At 43.0% G+C, this 25,056-nt stretch overlaps 2 protein-coding genes across 2 annotated transcripts in view; both read left to right on the top strand.

Annotated features, from left to right (window-relative positions):
* The window catches only part of LOC310789558 (NLR family CARD domain-containing protein 3-like), a 708,349-nt gene that overhangs the window by 523,192 nt on the left and 160,101 nt on the right, over window positions 1-25,056 (top strand). The gene's annotated exons all lie outside the window — the stretch shown is intronic.
* LOC310789560 (nephrocystin-1-like) overlaps window positions 1-25,056 on the top strand; it is a gene marked incomplete at its 3' end in the record, with an annotated part of 68,435 nt that overhangs the window by 19,570 nt on the left and 23,809 nt on the right. The window contains exons 10-12 of the mRNA XM_083651199.1: window positions 12,682-12,776; window positions 14,929-15,057; window positions 19,515-19,589. Coding sequence (XP_083507325.1) covers window positions 12,682-12,776; window positions 14,929-15,057; window positions 19,515-19,589 — 299 coding nt within the window. The remainder of the gene's footprint in view (window positions 1-12,681; window positions 12,777-14,928; window positions 15,058-19,514; window positions 19,590-25,056) is intronic.

Below are 25,056 nucleotides of genomic sequence, written 5' to 3'. Positions count from 1 at the left end.
GATGACCGAACGTAATCATATTATGCTAAACAAAACTCACATCCAATAACGTTAAGGCGCTGAAAGGGTTCTTTCCCGTACTTACTGGGAAAGTGAAACCCACCCCGTTGTCTGTCAGACAGTGGGGGTATCTTTCAACAGGGTTTAGAAGTTTTTCTTCTTCTGCCGTTTTATTCTTCTTCTACTTAACATGTAGGTATTTTGACGTTGACTAAAGAAATACTGCCGCCTAGTGGCCGCTTTTCGATAGGATTCCAAATTAGTGCTTACATCAAACGCAAATGCTACATAAAACAAATACAACAGGGGGAGGGGTTGGTGGGAGTATTAGGCTACTCCACACATGCGCTCTGTTTACAAACTTGTGTACAATAAAGATTTAAAGTGGGGGGAAATGCCTTTGCCCTGTCAAACAGCTGGAATACAGACATCTGAGAGGGAGGCGCACCCCACACTTTGAAAATCACTGCTCTAGAGTAAAACCTTTTTGTGTGGATTGCCTAGATCAGTGATTCCCAACCTGTGGTCCGCGGCCCCCTGGTGGGCCGCGAAGGTATTGCAAGTGGGCCGCCAAATCATTTCCAAAAAAGTATGATTTTTGAAAAAAAAAAGATTTTTTTTTTTTTTTTTAATTTTTTTTTTTAAAGATTTTGAAAAATCATACTTGAAAAAGTATGATTTTTGTTTCTTTGATGTTATTGCTTTTGCTTGAATTGAAGTTTCATCTTTACATCATCTTTATATTGGGTTTGTGTTTATTTGTAACCCTATCGATTTAATGGGCTTTCTTCTGATATTTGGATTTTGTTTGGATCTGATATTGGATGTCAAATTGTTATGAGAATGCATTTTTCCATTGTTGAAGGATACCGTTATTTATTAATCATTTGTTAATTAGCCTGTTACAGACAGCCCCTTGCTTGTCATTTCTGACATCTGTGTGGTGCTGATGGACAGCTCCTTGAATGATTGGTGTGTGTGTGTGTGTGTGTGTGTGTGTGTGTGTGTGTGTGTGTGCGTGTGTGTGTGTATGTGTGTGTGTGTGTGTGGACAGCTCCTTGAAAACTGTAATACTGAAGGTGTTGCAACATGTTACAGGTGCTGTGTTAGTGACTGTGGAGCTTCCAACATGTTTCTCCTGTATTCAGTTCAGTCCTTTATGTTCAATTTTCAATAAAAAAGTGCTCTGAGAACGCATTATATGGCCTTTGTATTTATGGGGTCGGAGGTGGGCCGCGAACATTTTTGAGACATAAAAGTGGGCCCTGAGTTGGAAAAGGTTGGGAACCACTGGCCTAGATCTTATTAAATAGTGGACATTTATTCATTCCCACATATTAGACACTATTTCTGATGGTAAAAATAGCGTAAAAAGCAGAATTCAGACATATTCAAAGGGAAAAAAACAGAATTTGGGATTTGTTGTTTTTTTCCCCCGTTTTCGTACCGAACCGTGACCCCAAAACCGAGGTACGTACCGAACCGTGACTTTTGTGTACCGTGACACCCCTACTGGAAGTGTACACATACAGACTGGAAGTGTACGTATACAGACCGGAAGTGTACGTATACAGACCGGAAGTGTACACATACAGACCGGAAGTGTACACATACAGACTGGAAGTGTACACATACAGACTGGAAGTGTACACATACAGACTGGAAGTGTACACATACAGACTGGAAGTGTACACATACAGACTGGAAGTGTACACATACAGACTGGAAGTGTACACATACAGACTGGAAGTGTACACATACAGACTGGAAGTCTACACATACAGACTGGAAGTGTACACATACAGACTGGAAGTGTACACATACAGACCGGAAGTGTACACATACAGACTGGAAGTGTACACATACAGACTGGAAGTGTACACATACAGACTGGAAGTGTACACATACAGACTGGAAGTGTACACATACAGACTGGAAGTGTGTGCCATAACATCAAATGCAAATAGGAAATTGTTCTTCTTGAAGCGCCTCAGGCGTTTTTCTGTCTCCACTGATGACCTTCTAACCATATACCTTGGATATGTACGACCTTTACTGGAGTATGCTGCCCCCATCTGGAATGCTGGCATCACACAAGCTCTTTCATCCCAATTGGAGCGGGTACAGAAGAGGGCCTGTCGCATCATCCTCGGCCCCAACTATGACCACTACTCAACCGCCCTGTTAAAGCTAGTGCTCACTGACCTGGCTTCCCGACGTGAGCAGATCTGTCTGTCATTTGCCCAAAACCTCCAAACCTCCCAATTCCCCAACTGGCTACCCCCAACACGTCTGCAGATCTCTGGCCGTATAACCCGGAACTGTCATAAACTGAACAATCCCCTCACAAAAACACGCCGCCATCAGAACTCTCCCATACCATATCTGACTAGACTCCTGAACCAACATATTATCCCATAACATGTCCTGTTGATTTAGTTTGCTCTTGTCTATGCCTGAAGTCCCATTTTAGTTATGTGCTGTTTTGAATTTTTAACTTGTGTCGATGTCTGCTTTTTAACCTGTAAATTGGTAATTAATTCAGCCTACGGACTGCTATATGCCAATAAAGTACTACTACTACTAAGTGTACGTATACAGACCGGAAGTGTACGTATACCATGGACAGTACAATATATGGACCAACTGAGCTATATGTTTTTGACACGGCAAAATGAAGCTCACTTCCCGATATTGTTTGATTTCGTTTGATTGGATGAATGGATTTTCCTGTTGCATTGTGGGAAATCTGTTCAAACCTGGAGCCGGGAAAACAGGAAAGGGCGTGAGCGTGGACGGGACTCGGGGGAGGGTTTCCTCCGCCACGGCATCCATCTTGTTCATGTTATTTTCCCTGCTAGCCGTTAGCTTGGCTAACAAATGTTGCTAACGTTAGTTGCTATTGCTAGCCTTGCTCCATTGCTGTCACAGTGAATACAATAGCCCGAAGAAAAACCAGAGTATTATTTCCTCCAGACCTCGCGCGGCGTCACCAGCCTGCCGCTTGCATCTTCCACAAAATCGAGGTAATCTTATTTTCTAACGTAACGCTAATTGCATAGCATGACATTAACGCTAGCTACATGTCCATTTGTCATTACAGGAGGACGTTAGACTAGAGTAGCATAAGTTAACGTTATACAACGTTAAACAGTATTGCATGCTGCACAGATTCGGACGTAGACAGAAAACAAACGCAGTTCTGTTTACCTAGGTTACCTCTTTGAGATGAGGCAGACTCAAAGCATACTCATATGATCTACCAGCTATAGCGTTATCTAGCTAACGTTAGATGAGGGGGAACAAGCTGGGGGTTCAACTCCTCTGGATAGTTTATCCACCTCTGCATTTACAGTATTTACCAATCGCACGTAGTGTTGGGTAAGCAAACGTTAACGTTATACAGTGATTAACAGTGTCTAATTCGTTTCTTCCAGGGGTAGCTGCTGTCCAGTACCAGATGGGACACACAACAGAGGATCATGATTTGTGAAGATCAAAGCTATAATATTCTGTTCTCCTGAGATTAACGCTAAACTATACACGTTACTGCTGATCAGTTGTTTCAACATAGGAAATTGCAATAACACACAAGCCAAATGCTGACATGAGAGATTTGCTTTGAACAATTGTAGCTAGTATCTGCCAGTGACCGGAGAATATTGTTATATTTGCTTGTTTTAATGCTTTTGTCAATAAACATTGTCAACAAAGATAGCCTTGTTGTATATTATCATGTATAAGATTGTTGATGTCGAGTGAACACAAACCGAAGATTGGACCAGAGGACAGGACGACGGAGAAACTTAACCGACCAGCAGTCTGAGTCTGCTTCAATCAACGAATGCTTTAATATTGAAATGAAATATGGTGATATCTGGTGGTCTGAAATTACTCTCTCTAGCTAGGCTAACTGGCTCATATTATGTCATATTATTGTAACGTCTGAATCAGCGTTTCATAACAGCCTTACAGCCTGGATGACGTTAGCTAATGCTACCCATCCTTCCATTGGTGTTACACGTTATATTTTTAACTGAGCTTTGCGGAATTACCTCAACACAATTGTGTATCAGCTTTAAATGTCCAATATATACAGCGTTACACAAACGACCAGCAGCATTCAAATGTGCAAAAACGTTATATTTATTGAAATGTGGTGATCATGTCACAAGTCACATTACATAACAACTGGCTCATATTATGTCATATTATTGTAACGTCGGAATCAGCGTTTCATAACAGCCTTACGTTTATAGCCTGGATGACGTTAGCTAATGCTACCCATCCTTCCATTGGTGTTACACGTTATATTTTTAACTGAGCTTTGCGGAATTACCTCAACACAATTGTGTATCAGCTTTAAATGTCCAATATATACAGCGTTACACAAACGACCAGCAGCATTCAAATGTGCAAAAACGTTATATTTATTGAAATGTGATCATGTCACAAGTCACATTACATAACGATATAGCGTTAGGTGTTCTTTTGATCAACAGACCTCGGGGGCTCTATACTGTTGCTACGTTGCTAGCTAGCTAGCCGCAGATCAGCTCTGAAGCCCCAACTTCAGAGCTGCCCGTCCACTAAAACCCGATTTTGATATAGCGTTTTAGGTGTTCTTTTGATCAACATACCTCATCACGGGGATCTATACTGTTACGTGTGTCTACTAACATCATTAAAATATCATAAGGGTAACGCTGTTTCTGTTATTTTACTTTTAATATCTGGCTACGTTGCTAGCTAGCTAGCTAGCCTGCCTTGGCAACGGTTACACCCTGCCTTTTCGAAACCCCCCCATTCCGAAGATCGACCTCCATTCTTCGTAAAGGAGGGGGTTCCCATTTTTTTTAAAGGCACCGCTATTCCGAATGGGGACATCCCCTCCATTTCGAAACCCCCCCACTCCGAAATTGATTTTCAAGTCCATATTTCTCCGAGTTTCCTGCATCAAACACTGCAGCCAGCTCTCCAGCCGCAATCGATTCGGAAATAAGCTGCAGCCAATTACAAAAGCTTGAAATTAACGTTCAACTCATTGTTTTTTATTGAAAATATGCATATGCATGTTAGACCATCGGGAATGGGGAAGCTAAATTTCCTCAGATTTTCATAAAACAAAATCAGTTCAACCCGACTGGCATTCACAAATAAGAACGTCCTCATCTTGCTAATATATGACTGAATGAACCTTATTCAACTGTGAGCATTTGACTCAAAGTTACAATTATTTTTTTTCAAACACCTTTCACGGTAGCCTATGAATGTGGGCGTGTGTAACAGCTCACCTTTAGATGTGTAGAAAACATAATTTATGATTAGATCCTGTCGGCGTGTCAGGAGATATAAATAATCAGTTGAATATGCTGCTGTGGAACAGATCCTTGCGCTCTCCGATTACGCATTTGACAAACTTAACAAACTGTGTGGCAAGACAACATAAATGAACAATGTTTAGTGATTGTAGAGATATCTCTGTGCACCGTGACCTGCAGAAAACTGCGAGCCAGGAATGCGCAAGACCACACCTGGTATTTAGACCAGCAGAGTGGAAAGTCTTCACTAGGTCGTTTTCCAGAAAACAGGCAGAATATGTTAATTGAAGTGTTCTATCTATAATCCTTCCCTTTGTCCACACAGCTCCCCTGAAAACAGCTAGGCTAAATAACATAAGGCATATGTTTAAGCTATTTATTTTTATTTTTATTGAAAAGTTAAGTAGACTATAGCCTACATTATATTAACTCTATAATAAATTAGACTCACGTGCATGGGGGCAACACCTATAAACACAATGAATTTCCTACCGTTTTAGGCCTATACATATTATCAGATGAAATGAATTAGAATAAACACTCTGAAAATAAATAAATAAATAATCATATTGCGACTGCATGGTGCATATAGATTGGCAGCCAACATCCGCATGTTTCCAATTCCTCTCTTCAATTCTTGATGGATTTAATTCGTTTAAATTGCCATAATCTCGAGATTGAGGCTAACTAACACAATACGCTATTTCTTACCTTTTTCTTCCATAAAAGCAAATGTTATTGCCATGTTGTTGTGAGGTGACGAGAGGCGCACTGTGCATCTGCACTTCCTAATTGCAAATTCATTCATTCGTCACGTAGCCTATAGGCTAGCCTACACATCACAAAATAATATTCGCTTATTTAATAGATGGAGATGTGTGAACATTTAATTCTAGCATTTCAATAGGCCTATATATCAAAATTGTGCTGGTGATGGGCAGATGCAGGCTTTCATCTCGCTGTGCACTGCGTGTTGGACATCAAAGGAGTTATAGTTTATAGGCTAACACTTGCCGGCACTCCTTTCATCAATTGATATGCGGGCCTATAGAGTGGCATAATCAAGGCCCAAAATCGAATTAAAACTAATTTAAAATGAACAATGCTTGCTGGCTCACGTGGAGCTACCTGCCGACTCAAATCCAAGTGTCTCTCCAACTTGCAATGCGCGAAAAAGCAGTGAAAACCCATGCGTAATATGAACATACATAACAAAGTGCCGACCCATCAAATAGGTAAGCTAATGTAGACATGGCTGTCTGACCCGTGCCCCCTGAAACGATGGAGGATTCAACCTTTCAAATATGAATTTTAAATAGGCTATAGGCCTACCGATAATCATATAGCCTACTGTAAATATGGCTGGCAGCTATAAATAAAAAAAGGTACCGTAAATTCCGGACTATAAGCCGCGGCTTTTTTCCCGTTTTTTGGCCCCTGCGGCTTATATAACGGTGCGTCTTATCTATGGATTTTTTCAGAAAAAAAAAAAAAAAATACAAATAAAATCTCTCTTTTTTAGCACTCTTTCTAACTATAAATCCACTTCTGTTTTAATTTCCTCTCTTGCCCTCTTTTCACCACACCGCGGACACTGTGTGCACTGTAAAAATAAACAACGGTGGTGTTGTGTTATGTTGTTTTGTTGAAATGTTACGGTAATACGGTAAATGGGAGCTTCCTCAAACGGCCATCTCTTTCCCGACAATCCCCTCTGTGCGTGACCACTTACATATGGTAATTACGGTAAGCAAACGGCCACTCGGCCATCAACTCCCTCCCCCGACTACCAGGAGAAAATCACAAACTTCGGCGAATTCACACAAAGGAAGATCAAGGAATATTCCATCGAACCGGAGCAGATCATAAATATGGATGAAGTGCCTTTGACGTTCGACCTGCCACTCACTCGGACTGTTAACAAGAAGCGCCCTGGAGGATTCTTTCACCAAAAAAAAGCTTTGCTCGTTCTCGACAGCATGAGAACGAGCAGTAGAAGCAACACTCTCACTTACCATGGGGAAGGTACGCAGAAATTCACACGACGCAGCTTTCAAGTTGAAAGCAGTCAATCTCGCATTAAAAGAGGGAAACAGAGCAGCCGCGCGTAACCTGGGCATCGATGAGTCAATGGTGAGGCGTTGGACGGTGCAGCAGGAGGAACTGTCTCAGCACGGAATATTATAGGAGTGTGAAAACATCCACAATCACCAACGGGTTCCAAAACGCTGGACTGCTGCGGGATGAAGAGGATGAGGCCGCCACAGCTGGCGCTGAGGGCCGTCAGAGGCTTCAGAGGCTGTTCGATGCCGACAGTGACGAAGAGGAGTTCGTTGGTTTTGAGTGACAATGAAGGAGAGAGGAGAGTGGTTGACGAAGCCACCCTGAACCTGTTCGTTTCCGACACTGAAGATGAGGACTTTGGTGGTTTCAGTACGCAGGAAGAAGAGGAAGACGAGGATTAGTGACTTGACTTCTCTGGTTACAGGTTTGCTGCACATATAGCCTATTGTTGTGTGATTTTGTCTGGGGATTAGTGACCTGACTTTTGTTTTGTTTTGTTGAAATGTTAATAAATGGGAGCTTCCCCAAACTGCCATCTCTTTCCCGACATTCCTCTCTGTGCACGAACCCTTTCATATGGTAATTAAACATCAAAACACCCGCGGCTTATAGACCGGTGCGGCTTATAGAAGAAAAAAATAGTCAATTTTGGTCCCGCGGCTTATAGACCGGTGCGTCTTATAGTCCGGAATTTACGGTAGGTTAGTTTTTGTGTGTGCCTTATTTAGCCTATTTTATGTTTAAGAGAAATATAGCCATTGTTAACGAGATGTCCATTATTTCAAAATGCCGTGATGTCTGCATCAAATAGCCTGACATTGCAGAAACAACACACAACTTGATTTAAAAACGAAAATTAGTTTGTTCTGATTTTATTACAAATATTCCAACACTTTATTTTAACTTCTGTGTTGACATATTAACAGTATCATCTGAGAAAGGTTTGTCGGCAGTGCACTCATCTCAACAAGCCATGCGCTTGGCCTGCAGTGAGCATTGTCGCGTTTTGATCTGCTGGTTATAAGCGTGGTTGACACAGCCGAATTTAACGCGACGGCAATCCGGAAATTAGGCTATAGGCAACAAAATAAATTGATTAAGAATTGAGGAGCAGAGACCTATTCATATTACACAGGCTAGGATTGTGCATTGCAAGTTGGAGACACACTTGGATATGGAGTCGGCAGGCAGCTCCACACAGGTGCGCAGCAAGATGAAAGCCTGTATCTGCCCGTCAGCACAATTTTGATATAGGCCTCTATTGAATGGCTAGAATTCCTCATATAGACCTATAGCTCACTTTGCAACATGGGAATAATATTTGCTTTTATGGAAGAAAAATGTAAGTATAGCCTACGAAAGCACTTGGTGTTTGAGACCACATGTGATCATAGCCTACTTACCATTCCTTAAGTGGCAAATCAACTCCTCTCCTTAATAACGGCAATAAGAATAATTTATGCTGTATGCACGGGCGGCGGATGCGTTTGGACACACCTGAATCCAAATGTCTTCATATTGCACAACGCACGGCCCGACGTTTGCATTTGGTTGTACAAGATCATCTGTGAATGATCAATCTCAAGATTATGGCAATTTAAAGGCCGGCTTTACCGTGGGGAATATGAATATATATTAATTCTTAAAAAATCTTAAATTTCGAATCCGTTGAAATTTTTGAAATTGCTTGTTCACAGCCAGAGAGAAAAAAAAAAAAAAAAAAAAAAAAGCCTCCAAATTGCAAGGCGGACTTGGCCCAGATGACGCGAAACGCGTCACCTGGCCCAATTTTTTTTTTTTTTATTATTATTTTTATTTTATTTTTTATTTTTTCTCTGGCTGTGAACAAGCAATTTCAAAAATTTCAACGGATTCGAAATTTAAGATTTTTTAAGAATTAATATATATTCATATTCCCCACGGTAAAGCCGGCCTTTAAGTTAAATACACATGGCATTGCATCAATATACAGTAGTTGCAACACTTCAGAAACTCAGGATATAGCCTACCACTGACTGAGTCGGAGAATGGGATATGTACAGTAGTAGGCTACACTGTGGGCGGTGCTCTCCTAACTTGTTTTGATTTTTCAGTTTGTTGGCAGCCTGGAGGTGGGGGTGGCTTCCCTGGGTGTCTGGGGCTGGCAAAGGGGCTCTTAGCCTGGGTATGGTGGCTGGCCTGGGTGTCTCTAGGCCCAGTCATAGACTTTTAGCCTCTCTGGTCTTAAGACATGTTAACTTGTGCCCCTGGGAATCCAAATAGACCAGCCTGTCTGGTCTTTGGAGATATTGCTCCAGGGGCAATGATACATTTCAATTGTATTCTCGTTACAGTATTTCAACTTTATTCACGAAATTTCGACTTTATTCTCAACATTTCGACTTTATTCTTGAAATGGAAACTATTTTTTTCCCCTCCTGTCATTGGAAAAAAAAATCCCTCTTTAATTTTTATTTTTCATCATGCATGGCCCTAAAACTCCATCGTAGTCACAATCAATTTGATGTAGTTTTTATTCAATCAGAAATACATATTATCTATTAAAATAGTCACACTGTAAAAAAAAAAAAAAAAGTCTGTGGCAGCCGACATCTAAATAAAGGCTATTTCTCACCAATGTCTGTGATCCACAGCTGATTTTAGGATGTATCCAACGTTCACAATCACATTCCTGTATCTGAATGCAGCAGGCTCGTGTTTGCTGCTATAGCGAAATTATATGAAGTGACATAAAAAAACGAGTTGAAACGTTTATTTCAAGCTGCAGGAATGCAGGAAACTCGGAGAAATATGGACTTGAAAATCAATTTCGGAGTGGGGGGGTTTCGGAGTGGGGGGGTTAAATCAATTTCAATTTCGGAGTGGGGGGGTTTCGGAATGGGGGTGTTTCTGAGTGGGGGGGTGTCGGAATGGTGGTGTTTCGGAATGGAAGGCGGTCCCCCTTGGCAACTGGTTGGAATCATCTGGTTTCCTGTGGCTGGTGTCAAAGAAAATCCCGCCCCCAAAGTTATAATTTTTATCGGCTCTTTTACGCGAAATGGGACCATAATTTAGAAAACGGAGCCCAGGAGAGCATGAAAAAGACTTGAAATTGTTTATTCAGACCATAAGCTCATTCGGAAAATGTTTATTTAAGACACAGAACGAGAGAGAAGTCGGCTCATTTTTACATTGGAGCCAATGTACGTGTCGTCACTTCCGGACCTGACGTGCGCCCCCCTGCGGACTTTTCGAATTAATGGAATTCCAGAACTGGCTTCATACATTCCCTAGTTCACTTGCCCACTGACGTATACAGACCGGAAGTGTACACATACAGACCGGACGTGTACGTATACAGACCGGAAGTGTACACATACAGACTGGAAGTGTACACATACAGACTGGAAGTGTACACATACAGACTGGAAGTGTACACATACAGACTGGAAGTGTACGCATACAGACCGGAAGTGTACACATACAGACTGGAAGTGTACGCATACAGACTGGAAGTGTACACATACAGACTGGAAGTGTACACATACAGACTGGAAGTGTACACATACAGACTGGAAGTGTACACATACAGACCGGAAGTGTACACATACAGACTGGAAGTGTACGCATACAGACCAGAAGTGTACGCATACAGACTGGAAGTGTACACATACAGACTGGAAGTGTACACATACAGACTGGAAGTGTACACATACAGACCGGAAGTGTACACATACAGACTGGAAGTGTACACATACAGACTGGAAGTGTACACATACAGACTGGAAGTGTACACATACAGACTGGAAGTGTACACATACAGACCGGAAGTGTACACATACAGACTGGAAGGGTACACATACAGACTGGAAGTGTACACATACAGACCGGAAGTGTACACATACAGACCGGAAGTGTACGCATACAGACCGGAAGTGTACACATACAGACTGGAAGTGTACACATACAGACCGGAAGTGTACACATACAGACTGGAAGTGTATGCATACAGACCGGAAGTGTACACATACAGACTGGAAGTGTACACATACAGACTGGAAGTGTACGCATACAGACCGGAAGTGTACACATACAGACTGGAAGTGTACACATACAGACTGGAAGTGTACACATACAGACTGGAAGTGTACACATACAGACTGGAAGTGTACGCGTACAGACCGGATACTTTCTAGACCTACTCCTTCAAAAATAAAAGCAGTGCGAGCGAGGCAGGCGAGCACTGCAGCAGCCAAACACTGATGTTAGCTATAGCTAGATAGCAAAGTCCGTAAAGTGTGAGCCACTGAGCCAGCAAGGTCCAGCAAGTTGGTAACGAAAAATATCCAGGCTTTTATTTTTGAAGGAGTCTAGAAACGTACTCTGGTCTGTACGTGTACACATCCAGCGTGTCTGACAACGTACACGGTGGGCAGGGCGATGGTGCTCCGGCGCTGCAGATGGATGATATTGACCCTTTCCCCCACTCATGTGATCATTAGCTAACGCCAGAGCCATATAATAGAAGAGTTGCAACATCTCGTCTAGGATAATTGTTGCTTTTGTTTTTGTTATATGTGTGTGTGTGTGTGTGTGTGTGTGTGTGTGTGTATGTATGTATGTATGTATGTATACACTGTAGCCTATGTATGTATGTATGTATGTGGCTGGATGTATGGATGTGGATGTATGTATGCATGTGTATTGAGTACTTTATTGGTGTACTTTTTTTTACTTTTTAATTGTACTGTAACTGATGTGTTTGACCACAGGAAGAATAGTCGCTGCTGAGGCAGTGACTAATGGGGATCTGAAATAAACAATAAACAATAAGTGCGCCTGCAGTCAATTTGCATTGGAACAAACTAGCAGGTGGAATCTGCTGCCTTTTTTCTTTCTTTTTATCAAGCAGCATGCCGTTAACTGGTCAAATGTAGTTGATGTTATATAGGGTTGTCACGATACTAGAATTTCAGCTTTGATATCAATACCCAAGAAAATATCGATACTTGATACCATTTTCAATACCACAGCGAAAAAATTACAACACATTAAGAGGCATTTCTTTTTTTATTATTACAACATGAGAATCTTTTTTTTTATGAATTTGTGCAAAATAAACCTTGCTGTAAAAGACCATTTTTAATTGAGAGAAGGGATGAGGAAGCGCTGCGTGGGTCCTTGGTCAAATCACTGAAACAGGTGCTCTTTGGTGTGGGTGCAGAGAAGCATGAGTAAAAGTTCAAGTGGGATCCTTGACCATCAGAGACCATCATTTGTTTTGTTTTACTAACTGATATAAACATTTCTTCTGTAGGGCTGACGTACAGAGGAAGTCATTACCTTCAGCCTGAGCTCAGCCAATCACAGCTCTCCTTTAGAGACCTCTTCCTGGACCCAGACACTGGCAAGGTGAGACAGTGTGTTTGTCTGTATGGCTGCTTTCACACATGTCTGGAATTCAGGAGTTATCTAGAGGTCATCCGTATGGCGGTCTATGTGTGGACAGATTTTCGTGGCTCACGCGCGCTCCCGCGAGCCTCCTCCTAGACGGAGGGAAGTGTACCCCCAGCCATAGTCGCAGGAGCGGATTGTCTGGTTGCGTTCATGCACACAGCGTTTGTTTACACAGCGTTTGTGAAGATTCAATGGCAGAACCGCAAATTCCAAGTAGCGTCAAGTCAGGCAGAATAAAACGAAAACTTCCGGGTATAACCTTCGCAATAATGGCAATTAAATAAAGTAAATGCACGTGTAATGTTTTTTTGTGTGTGTTTCGAAACAGAACAGAACAGAGATAAACTGGAAGAATATCTGCTCCCTTCGAAAGTCCATTTTAACCCGTAGTGAGTCGACCATTCTGATTTTTTGTTACTAAGTAATACAACATTTATTTTATTTTGAAGGTAAAAACGTCTAGCTTCCTGTATTCTGTATAATTCTAGTAGGTTTGATGCATTTTAGGACTGAACATAGCAAAGACCTGTTTTGTTTGTAGTGCTTGCGACTCGAGGAAATCGATGCATCTGGGCGTGAGTTGTAGGGTTGTTTAATTAATTACTAACGTTATGCGCAAACAAGTATATGCCGTGAACGTTAGGCAGTTATCGCCCATTATGTATTTTTAGTTTTCACAACTCCCCATTGTGTGGTCATGCCCAAATTCCCCCACCCCCGCCCCTGCCCCCGCCCCCTCTCTACTTTACAAACTCTGCGGAGGTGCTACTCATGTGAGAATGCAACATGCCTCATGTGTGAAAGGGTACACTGCACGTATCATCCGGGGCAGGCTCAGTGGGGAGCAACCCTCACCTGATCCGGAGTTCATGTGTGAAAGTAGCTTATGTGTGCAATCTGGGTACCTCAGAGTCTCTCAGTCTGACGACTAATACGAGTCTGGGCCAGACGACCGGTATGTCGGTTGTCCGAACCAAGACTTCCTCTGAGAGAATAGGCCTTTTTCACAGCAGCCATTTTGTGTCTAAAAGGCAGGAAGTAACACAGGTGCACCAAGACTTCCTCTGAGAGAATTGAGTTGGAGTTGATTGATCGATACTTTTTGTAGGTGTTTTAGGTCGACGTCATTGTGGCTCATCTCTATGAACAGATAACTGCATTTGAGACATTGTCAGACTGGAAACAACGATGGAAGTGGAAGTGTTGGTGCAGATGTCCGCTCTACATTGGAAAGCCCAAAGTATCAGCCGTCTGTCTCAGAGTCTTATTAGTCATCAGCCTGAGAGAATTGGTATTTGTTTGTCTGTGTGTTTTAATGGACCAGGGCAAAGCCTCTTAGCCTGGTAAACCAGCCGGTCACGTCAACTCACATTTCAGAGAACGGGGAAACCATCTTTTCCGCCGAGAAACCCCGCTGATGTAAACTCCTGTACTTGTTTAATTGTTGTTATTGAGTCTATTTCAGCAATAACTGCACTTTATGGCTGCTTAAACTCGACGAATGTTGACATTACTACTCGAGGCGGACAGGCACGAAGGCAGCCATTACTGTTTTTCCAGCAGCGTTCCTGATTGGCCGGTTATGATATCAACTACGAGGCTGGTCGCTGATTGGCTCGTACGCTTTGCAGTTTCTGCAGAAAGCCCTCCCAGGGCTTGAGGCCAGACGGTCTGGTAGAACGAAATGTAATGTGAGTTCATTTTACCAGGCTAAAAGCCTCTAGTCATTAATTAATGCTTCTGTTTCCTCTCCTCTCCTTTCCTCTCCCCTCATCTCAACTCTCCTCACCCCTCTCCTCTCTTCTCCTCTCCTATCTTCCCTTCTCCTCCTCTCTCCTCTCCTCTCTTCTCTTCTCCTCTCCTATCTTCCCTTCTCCTCTCCTCTCTTCTCCTCTCCTCTCTCCCCTTCTCATCTCTTCTCCTCTCCTCCTCTCTCCTCTCCTCTCTTCTCCTCTCTTCTCCTCTCCTCTCTCCCCTTCTCATCTCTTCTCCTCTCCTCTCCTCTCTTCTCCTCTCTTCTCCTCTCCTCTCTTCCCTTCTCCTCTCTTCTCTTCTCCTCTCCTCTCCTCTCCTATCTTCCCTTCCTCTCTCCTCTCCTCTCCTGTAGGTTCGTTCTCGTCAGGTCAGGACGAGTGTTTGTTTCACCCTGTGGAGCTGCAGGAGGATTCCCACTCCTGGTGTTGGAGTTCAGGTCCTCAGCAGACACATTCGCCTCTGTGCCTTCGATGGAACTCAGGTGGGGCTTAAGTGTGAATTCTGCTAGACATAATAATAATCATCATAATAATAATAATCATCATCATCATCATCATAATAATAATTCATTTAATTTATAAATCGCTTTTCAGTGACCCAAAGATGCTGACACAGTATGAGTACATAGAAAACAAGATAACAACAGGCAACAGATACAAGTAACAATTAACACATCGATCAGGGATCTATGGAAACAGAGGGGAGGGAGGGAGAGTGTGGGAGGGACAGGGGCCAGACGGAAGAGAGGGAGGTGGGGAAAAAGAATTACATAATAATAATAATTAATTTAATTTATGACAGTAAACTGAATATCTTTGGGTTGTGGACTGTTGGTCAGGACAAAAGAAGACATTTGAGGACGTCATCTTGGGCTTTAGTGATCAACATTTTTCACCGTTTTGTGACGTTTATCGAGCAATCGACTTAATCGAGTAGCCGAGAAAATAATCAACAGATTAATCGTTAATGAAAATAATCATTAGTAGGGCTGCACCTAGGCTGAAAAGATACTGCTGATTGAGTTAACACATTGAGTGCCAGCCGTTTTTTCAATCCTGTAGGTAAGTTGTGCCAGGTTTTTTTTTGAGGATTCTGGCTCATTTTACAAGAGCCGAGGATTCTTTTCTGTTAAGACTTCGTGAACACCAATCATCTAAAAAGAACTAATAGAATGTGTGCTTTCTCTGTCTAAAAGAGTTAGTTTGCAGAGTTAGTAGTTATGTAGATATTAGCCGTTGAGTACAGCATGGTTTCAGAGATTTTCAGAGAGTTTAGAGATAAATGGATTTTTAGAACCACCTCACGTGCCTGTGATTATGGGTGCCCTTGGGCAAGTCTGTATACTGTATTGTGTGTGTGTGTGTGTGTGTGTGTGTGTGTGTGTGTGTGTGTGTGTGTGTTCGCGCGTTGCTCCGCGGCTCTGAGAGGAAGAGATCTCTGTCCGTTCTTTGCCCCCACAGCGTGTCTGTCTCCCACTCTGTGTGCTCTCTCTCTCTCTCCTCTCTCTCTCTCTCTCTCTCTCTCCTCTCTCTCTCTCTCGGGACTAGAGAGAGAGAGAGAGAGAGAGAGAGAGTGTGTGTGTGTCTCCAAACTCCTCCCTCCGTCTGTGCTGCGGAGGGAGGAGGCTCCGCGGCCGCTTTCGGGCAGTCTGGACTGTAAAACTGGCTCGTTCGTTTCTTGAGGTGTCGGCTGAGAGCTTTGAAGAAGCTTTTGCGATTCTGGTCTTATTTATGCGCAAAGGTACTCGAGTGTGTGTGTGTGCGCGCGCGCGCGTGTGTGTGTGTGTGTGTGTGTGTGTGTGTGTGTGAAATCGAAAGAGTTTTCGCCCAGCTATTTCCTTGAAAATTAGACTGGCTTTCTCTAGCGGACCCGTGGCTGTGGCTTTCTCTCTGTCTGGAGAGAACTGTCGCCACTTAGTGGTCGGTAAAATAGATTATACACATTCTCTTCCTCCAATATTGATATAGAAGACGTAAAAGGGGTTGATTGATGTCCCACCGTCAAAAAAAAAAAATGTTTATGTAAGACGAGATATCTCGTCTTTGGCACTCAACGGTTGGATTATGTAAGACGAGATATCTCGTCCATGGCACTCAAGGTGTTAATAGCAATATACAAATTATTATTACTATTAGTGCTGTCAAATGACAGAAAATTAATTTATTACAATTTTGATCATCAATTTTAATCATTTATCAAGTAAAAATACAAAACATTTCCTGGTTACAGCTTCACAAATGAAAAGATTTTCATATTATAAAATGAATACTTTTTTTTTTTTTCTTTTTTTTTTTAAAGATTTTGTAGACTAAATGATTAATCGATTAATTGAAACAGTAATTAATTGATAATAATCATTAGTCGCAGGCCTACATTTTTATTATGGCTCCGCCAGCGTTAGCCGAGCCGGAGGCATTATGGTTTCAGGTTGCCCGTCCATACGTCCTTCCAATGTTCCTTAACTCATTGAGTGCCAGCCACTTTTGGAGAACGGACGCTCCCAGTGCCAGAGTTTCAGAGCTTTTTTCAGTGATTTCTCGAGGCCCACAGAATATTGTGTGATATTACTATGTAAACACTGAACACGCAAAAAGAACGATGAGACTCTTTTCTATCATCAGCAAAAACAGGTTTATTGATATAATTTTCCGTTCTTTAGTTATCAGCCGGAGAAGATAGCTTGATTTAACCAAAAAGAGCCGTTTTTTTCTAGAAGCTGAGATAATGGCCCTTTTGTGAAATTAATCATTTCAAACACATCACTGACTCTGAAGCTAATTTTCTGATGTAGTCACACCTCAAAAATAATTTCCTTCAATAAAACAGTGAAGGCCAGGGAATTTTGTTTGGCAGAATAATATTTTTAGCTGCAACCAGCAGCGCTGGCCCCTGCGTGCGCTGCTGGTTGCAGCTTCTTGCTGGTCTTGATTTGCTGCTGGTGGGCATCGGATATTCTGGCTTGCGTTTGCTAATCCTGTCCTGCTGTCTGGGTCTGTCTGGGTGTTGTGTGCTGCTCTGCGTGCCCCCCCCCCTCCCACCCCTCAACTGCACACTCCTCCTCCGTATGGGAGTTTCTCTGGTGGCTCTCTGCTGAGTTTGCTGTGCACAGTGAAGGGTGCGCGACATCCAGCTTTTTTACAGCGTTCCGCGTGTGTTTGTCACCGGCTCCTATGCTTCCAGTTGAGAATAATAACAACTCCACGGCTGATCATGCGTATGGGCTGTCGCAGCGGACATGGAGGAGCTCAATTGTGGGAGCAGATTGGCTGCTGCTGCTGCAGGCACATCTAACGTTAAAACGCTTCATGCATATCGATGCATACGGATGCGATGCGATTTCCGTTTCCCCAACGACTTATTCTCTGTTTTTCTCTGCCTTTCTGTTAACCTGGAGAGCACTGTCACCACCTAAGGGTTCTGTAAAATAGGTTATAGACCTCCAATAGCTACAATAGTTGTACAGGAGATGCGGAAGGCTTTGATCGACGTCCCACCGTCAAAAAACGCATTGGACGTCGAAATACGTCCTTGGCACTCTACGTTACTATTTAATTGGACGTCGAAAGACGTCCATGGCACTCAATGAGTTAACACGATACCTCAGGACGCCTTCACGGAATTTCATCAAATTTGGCTCAAACGTCCACTTGGAATCAAGGATGAACTGATTACCTTTTGGTGGTCAAAGGTTGAAGTTGAAGGTCACTGTCTCTGTCACAAATGTTATTTTTGAGCTTGTTAACGCGATATCTCAGGAAGGCCTTGAATGAATTTCATCACATTTGCCTCAAACATCACTTTGACTCAAGGATGAACTGATTACATATTGGTCTTCAAAGGTCAAGGTCACTGTGAACTCACAAACGCCATTTTCGAGCTCGTTAACGCCATATCTACAATCTTTGGTCTTATCACGCTTAGACTACTGTCCAGCCATATGGTCCAATGCCTCTAAGCTTGACCTGAACAGACTCCAGCTCGCTCAGAACAGGGCGGCACACCTCGCTCTGCGCTGCTCTGTGAGGAGCGGTGTCGGGGGGATGCATGCCGCTCTGTCCTGGATGACAGTGGAACGAAGGATAGCATGTAGCCTTGTAACTGTTTTATTTAACATCTGGAATACTGGGAAACCAGAGGGCTTGTACGCACAACTGGACCCAACTAAGTCTAGACATGGATATACCACAAGGCAAGCATTAGATTCACGGTTTACTCTACCTCTACCAAAAACAAATGCACTGAAAAAGACGGTAATGTATAGAGCAGTTGCTTACTGGAATAAAATACAGAGAAATATAACTATGGTAAGGAACAAATTTATGTTTAAAAAAAAGTTAAAAATTGCAGTTATGAATAATAAGATAGATTTTGGTCTTTGATTTACTGATTTGTTAATTGTGCAACATGAAAGGAATTTGTATTGCGGTATGTATTATGTATTATATATTGTAATCAAGTATTTCAATTATAATATGATGGTTTCATGTGAGTATGGTAGAAATAAGGTCAGTATAAGTTGTTTTTGCTGGTGCAATTACTCGGGAAGACCGATACATTTCTTTTTGTTTATGAGAAGAGTTGATACGGTTAATATTTGATTGACATGAATATTGAGTGAGCCTTGACTCACTTGTTTTTGTTTGTTTTTATTTATTTTTGTTGTGTTGTTTTTACTCCAATGATTGGATTTTTATGTTTGTATTTTACGTGTTTGGACCCCAGGAAGAGTACTCTCACCTTTGGTGTAGACTAATGGGGATCCACAATAAACAATTAAACAATATCTCAGTAATGCCTTAGCGGAATTTCTGACAGACATGGATGTCGACTGCTCACTTGTTTGGCGGAGGCATATATCTGCGGTGCGGTCATTCTAGTTCTAGCTGATGTTGTTTGGACGTTCTGCCTGATATTGAAGGGACTGTGTTTGTGTTGCAGGTGTTGAGTAACATCCACACGGTGAGGGCGACCTACAGCTCCAAGAGCCCCAAGACCTGGAGCTTCTCTCCCAGGGTATGAAGAGGCAGGAGTCCACACAAATGCTTCTTTTTTTGTTATCTTTTTTTTTTTTCAAAGAAGAAAAGTAACAGACATCGCAATGACAGACTCAAAGAATCATATAATCCCACCTAGGAGCAAATCAAAATAAATAAAAAGAAGTTCATCCCTCCCTCCCTCCCTCCCTCCCACCCATGTGGCGTCCAATGCCCTCCCCTCCCGCCCCACGTTAGTTCTATATAACAGTACAATAATCATCGATGTATGATTAATTAGGGATGCACAGGGAAACATCCCTGCCGATACGACGGAACAATGATGCCCCAATTACGCCTACATGTTCCATGGTTGACTAGCTATTCGATGCCAGTAATCCCCGGTGTGAGGGTGTGCACGCCAGCATGACTTACTTAACCTAAGTTGAAGCACAACTTAGGTTCACACAAAATCAGGCACGACACGCGCCAATTCCGCACCAGGAGAAACCCGATGCTCCCCGAAATCAGGCAGAAAAAATAAATTAATACATAAATAAATAAAAAGATGTGGGATACATCGGTATCGGCAGTCGGGCATGAGAGCAGGAAGGCATCGGCAAATTGGACGTCGACAGAAAATCCCACACTGCAATAAAACCAAAATCATTGAAGTACAAAGTATTACCAAACTTGAGGATGTTCAAGTCAGCAGCTGTTTAGCAACAGAAGCCCTTCTGTTGACCACACGATCATCTCAGTCCACGTTGCTCTCTTCCTTTACCTCAGGTGACAGAGACTTCTGTTGACCACACCATCATCTCAGTCCACACTGCTCTCTTCCTTTACCTCAGGTGACAGAGACTTCTGTTGACCACACGATCATCTCAGTCCACGCTGCTCTCTTCCTTTACCTCAGGTGACAGAGACTTCTGTTGACCACACCATCATCTCAGTCCACACTGCTCTCTTCCTTTACCTCAGGTGACAGAGACTTCTGTTGACCACACCATCATCTCAGTCCACACTGCTCTCTTCCTTTACCTCAGGTGACAGAGACTTCTGTTGATGACACGATCATCTCAGTCCACACTGCTCTCTTCCTTTACCTCAGGTGACAGAGACTTCTGTTGACCACACGATCATCTCAGTCCACACTGCTCTCTTCCTTTACCTCAGGTGACAAACTTCTGTTGACCACACGATCATCTCAGTCCACGCTGCTCTCTTCCTTTACCTCAGGTGACAGAGACTTCTGTTGACCACACGATCATCTCAGTCCACACTGCTCTCTTTCTTTACCTCAGGTGACAGACTTCTGTTGACCACACCATCATCTCAGTCCACACTGCTCTCTTCCTTTACCTCAGGTGACAGAGACTTCTGTTGATCACACGATCATCTCAGTCCACACTGCTCTCTTCCTTTACCTCAGGTGACAGAGACTTCTGTTGACTGCAGAGAGTTCCCCAAACTTTTGTGTAGCCAGTCAGATTGAAAAAGTAGCCGGCTCATGTTCGCAGCGTTTGTTCCAGTGGTCCTTTTCCCAATTAATAAACAACCCTCAAATATGTATCCATGAGTGTGACAATTGAAATAATACAAATAAACAATAAAGGCCCAATGCTCAATTTAATTATAAATAAAACAATATCCATATTGCAAAAAAAAACAGGCAATGTATATTTTTAAGAACAAAGAAAATACTAATAACTATGTTTCCCACAGGATTTGGAGAGATTGTGGTGGGTAGACCTTGCTTGGACCCTCTTGGGGGGTTCGGGGGGCCATGCCCCCTGTAAGAAAAATGTGTACGTTTTAAACTAAAATGCATGAATCTCGTTAAATTTAAGAGGCTAGATCAGGGGTGGGCAATTATTTTTCATGGGGGGTCACATGAGAAACCCAGATTGTTGCTGGGAGCCGAACAAATATTGTCATGCCGTAACCCAGGAACTTTGATGATAGAGAGGACCACAAAAAAATTTCCTCGCTACCAGAGGGCCAGATTTTGCTGAGGGTTGGGGGCCAAACGGCGCCGGCGCGGAAAAATTTGGGGCATTTGAAGTCAGGTTTAGAGAAATAACTCATTTTAAATTAACAGTTGTGATGTCATTATTCAGTCTTAAACACCAATATTTGATTCTCTTCTCACTCACTCCTATGTCACCACTTGCTCTCCCTGCAGGGCTTGAAATTAACTTTTTTGACCACCTGCCAATATGGCTGCTAGAAGTTACCAGCCAATTAGAATGTCCACTAGCCAAAATGTTTTTCTAGAAATAAACCAGAATATGAGTGGGTTAATTTAAGCATAAGTATCAGTGAGTGGCCCGGGATTCTCAAAGCATGTGTTGAGGGTCACACGAACAAAAATGCACTCTTGAAGCGAAATAAATCCAAAACCAACAAGTTAATTATTTACATTTTTACTTCAATGTAGAACAGTCATTTCTTACACATGAGATTACTTTTAGCCTTTTAGTCATAAAGATTATTGAAAGATATTCCATATTCCAGACTGAAATGTTATAACAGAAGTGGAGTATTGGCCAGAATGACATGAACATTTGGACACTTATTCAGCGGGCATCTTGTATGTTGCGTATATATATATATATACAGTACCGTAAATTCCGGACTATAAGCCGCGGCTTTTTTCCCGTTTTTTGGCCTTTTTTGCCCCCTGCGGCTTATATAACGGTGCGTCTTATCTATGGATTTTTTCCAAAAAAAAAAAAAAATCTCTCTTTTTTAGCACTCTTTCTAACTATAAATCCACTTCTGTTTTAATTTCCTCTCTTGCCCTCTTTTAACAACATAACATAACATAACATAACACAACACAGGTAAGCAGAAAGAAAAAGACGAAGCAATCACGCCATGAATGAGGAAATGACTCACCTGCTGGAGGCTGGAGATACACCGCTTGGGCTAAACTTTTACTCCGTGAAACACTATCGATTAAGTCCGACATCGCTCAGAGGTTTTGAGCAGCTTGAAAACAAGTTTGAAAACGTGCAGAAGTCCATCCACTCACTCACTAAAGAAAATAATGCAACCGTGAAGAGTTTCACTCGTGTCCAGCCATCTGGCCGAGTTAGAGCCGAAGTCCCGAACACAGTGAGAAAACCTCCCGAAGCTGCTGCTGCAGCGGGGTGCATATTGTCCGGCCAGCCGACCGAGAGGCATGCGAGCCGGGCACTATTAAACAGTTGGGGTGTGTGAGGTGGCTGGCTGTGGAGGTGGCGGTTTCTCCTCCTCCTCCTTTCTCCCGCACAGCAGAGCGGACCCCAGGCTGCAGACAGCCCGCCTGCGGCGCAGAGCAGAGCAGAGCAGAGCAGAGCAGAGCAGAGCAGAGCAGAGCAGCTGTGCTGTGCGGGGAGGAAGGAGCCGCAGCCTCCCCCTCCCTCGAGGACAAAAACAACACAGTGAGTCCGAAAGTGGATAAAATGCAAAAACATCGAAACGCTGCACACGCAGGTTGATGACTTAATCAGCAGGAGTAAAAGAAATAACATTCGCCTGATCAATGTAAAAGAGGGAGCTGAGATTGGTGACATGGACGCTTTCGTGGCAAAATCCTGTGTTACATCCTGGACCTGAAGGAAGGCGAGAAACCACCAGAGGTGGACAGGGCACACCGGGCGCCTCGGCCACGTCCAGACCCCGGCCTGCCACCGAGGGCCATCTTCATCTGCCTACTCCGCTGGCCCGACCGTCAACTCATCCTCCAGGCTGCGGGGAAGAAGCCCCTCACCTGGGAGGGTACGCGCTTTTTCGTCCGGCAGGACCTCTCCGCGTTGGTGCAACAGAAACGCGCAACATACAACAGCATCATCGAGTCAATGGATATCGCTTTGGCGTACTGTACCCAGCGAGACTCGTCATAACCATTGATGGACAGCGGCGGAACAAGAGCTCAAAGTGAAACTGCCGAATATCTTTTGAGTTGGACTGGTCAATAGTACTGTGAGTAACTAAAATAAAAAAATAAAAAACGGAATTCTCTCTTCTTTAGCACTCTTTCTAACTATAAATCCACTTCTGTTTTAATTTCCTCTCTTGCCCTCTTTTCACCACACCGCGGACACTGTGTGCACTGTAAAAAAAACAAAAAATACCACAATGTGTGATTTTGTCTGGGGATTAGTGACCTGATCTCTTTCCCGACAATCCCCTCTGTGCACGAAGCCTTACATATGGTAATTAAACATCAAAACACCCGCGGCTTATAGACCGGTGCGGCTTATAGAAGAAAAAAATAGTCACCTTTGAAGGTGCGGCTTATAGACCGGTGCGTCTTATAGTCCGGAATTTACGGTATATATATATATATATATATATATATATATATATATATTTTACAGTGTATAAAGTAACCGGTAGGCCAGTAGGCCGAGAAACCGCCGGCTACCGGGGCTTGGGGAACTCCCTGCTGACCACACGATCATCTCAGTCCACACTGCTCTCTTCCTTTACCTCAGGTGACAGAGACTTCTGTTGACCACACCATCATCTCAGTCCACACTGCTCTCTTCCTTTACCTCAGGTGACAGAGACTTCTGTTGACCACACCATCATCTCAGTCCACGCTGCTCTCTTCCTTTACCTCAGGTGACAGAGACTTCGGTTGACCACACGATCATCTCAGTCCACACTGCTCTCTTCCTTTACCTCAGGTGACAGAGACTTCTGTTGACCACACCATCATCTCAGTCCACGCTGCTCTCTTCCTTTACCTCAGGTGACAGAGACTTCTGTTGACCACACGATCATCTCAGTCCACACTGCTCTCTTTCTTTACCTCAGGTGACAGACTTCTGTTGACCACACGATCATCTCAGTCCACACTGCTCTCTTCCTTTACCTCAGGTGACAGAGACTTCTGTTGACCACACGATCATCTCAGTCCACACTGCTCTCTTCCTTTACCTCAGGTGACAGAGACTTCTGTTGACCACACGATCATCTCAGTCCACACTGCTCTCTTTCTTTACCTCAGGTGACAGACTTCTGTTGACCACACCATCATCTCAGTCCACACTGCTCTCTTCCTTTACCTCAGGTGACAGAGACTTCTGTTGACCACACGATCATCTCAGACCACACTGCTCTCTTCCTTTACCTCAGGTGACAGAGACTTCTGTTGACCACACGATCATCTCAGTCCACACTGCTCTCTTCCTTTACCTCAGGTGACAGAGACTGCACTCAAACCCAATATAAAACCCTGCTTACAGTAACCCTAAGTATCATGCTGCGGTTTCAAGATTCAAGATTCAAGATTTATTAAGTGTCCCAAAAGGGCAAATTGGATTGCAGAAAGCGTAGTACGAAGTACATACATAAAAACAAATAAGACAAAAAGAACATTGTAAAAACAGTCTAGAGCAGCAGGTTAAAGTGCAACACAATAGTTAAAGTGCAAATGACAACAGTAGCAACGATCTAAAGTGCACAGTAGAGATATAAAGTGCATAGTAGCAAAGTGCAGTTCGCTCACA

The sequence above is a fragment of the Poromitra crassiceps genome (assembly GCF_964638095.1).
Source record: "Poromitra crassiceps genome assembly, chromosome: 14".
NCBI lineage: Eukaryota > Metazoa > Chordata > Actinopteri > Beryciformes > Melamphaidae > Poromitra > Poromitra crassiceps.
The sequence above is the reverse complement of the archived record's forward strand: the minus strand, read 5'-3'. Positions and strand labels throughout refer to the sequence as shown.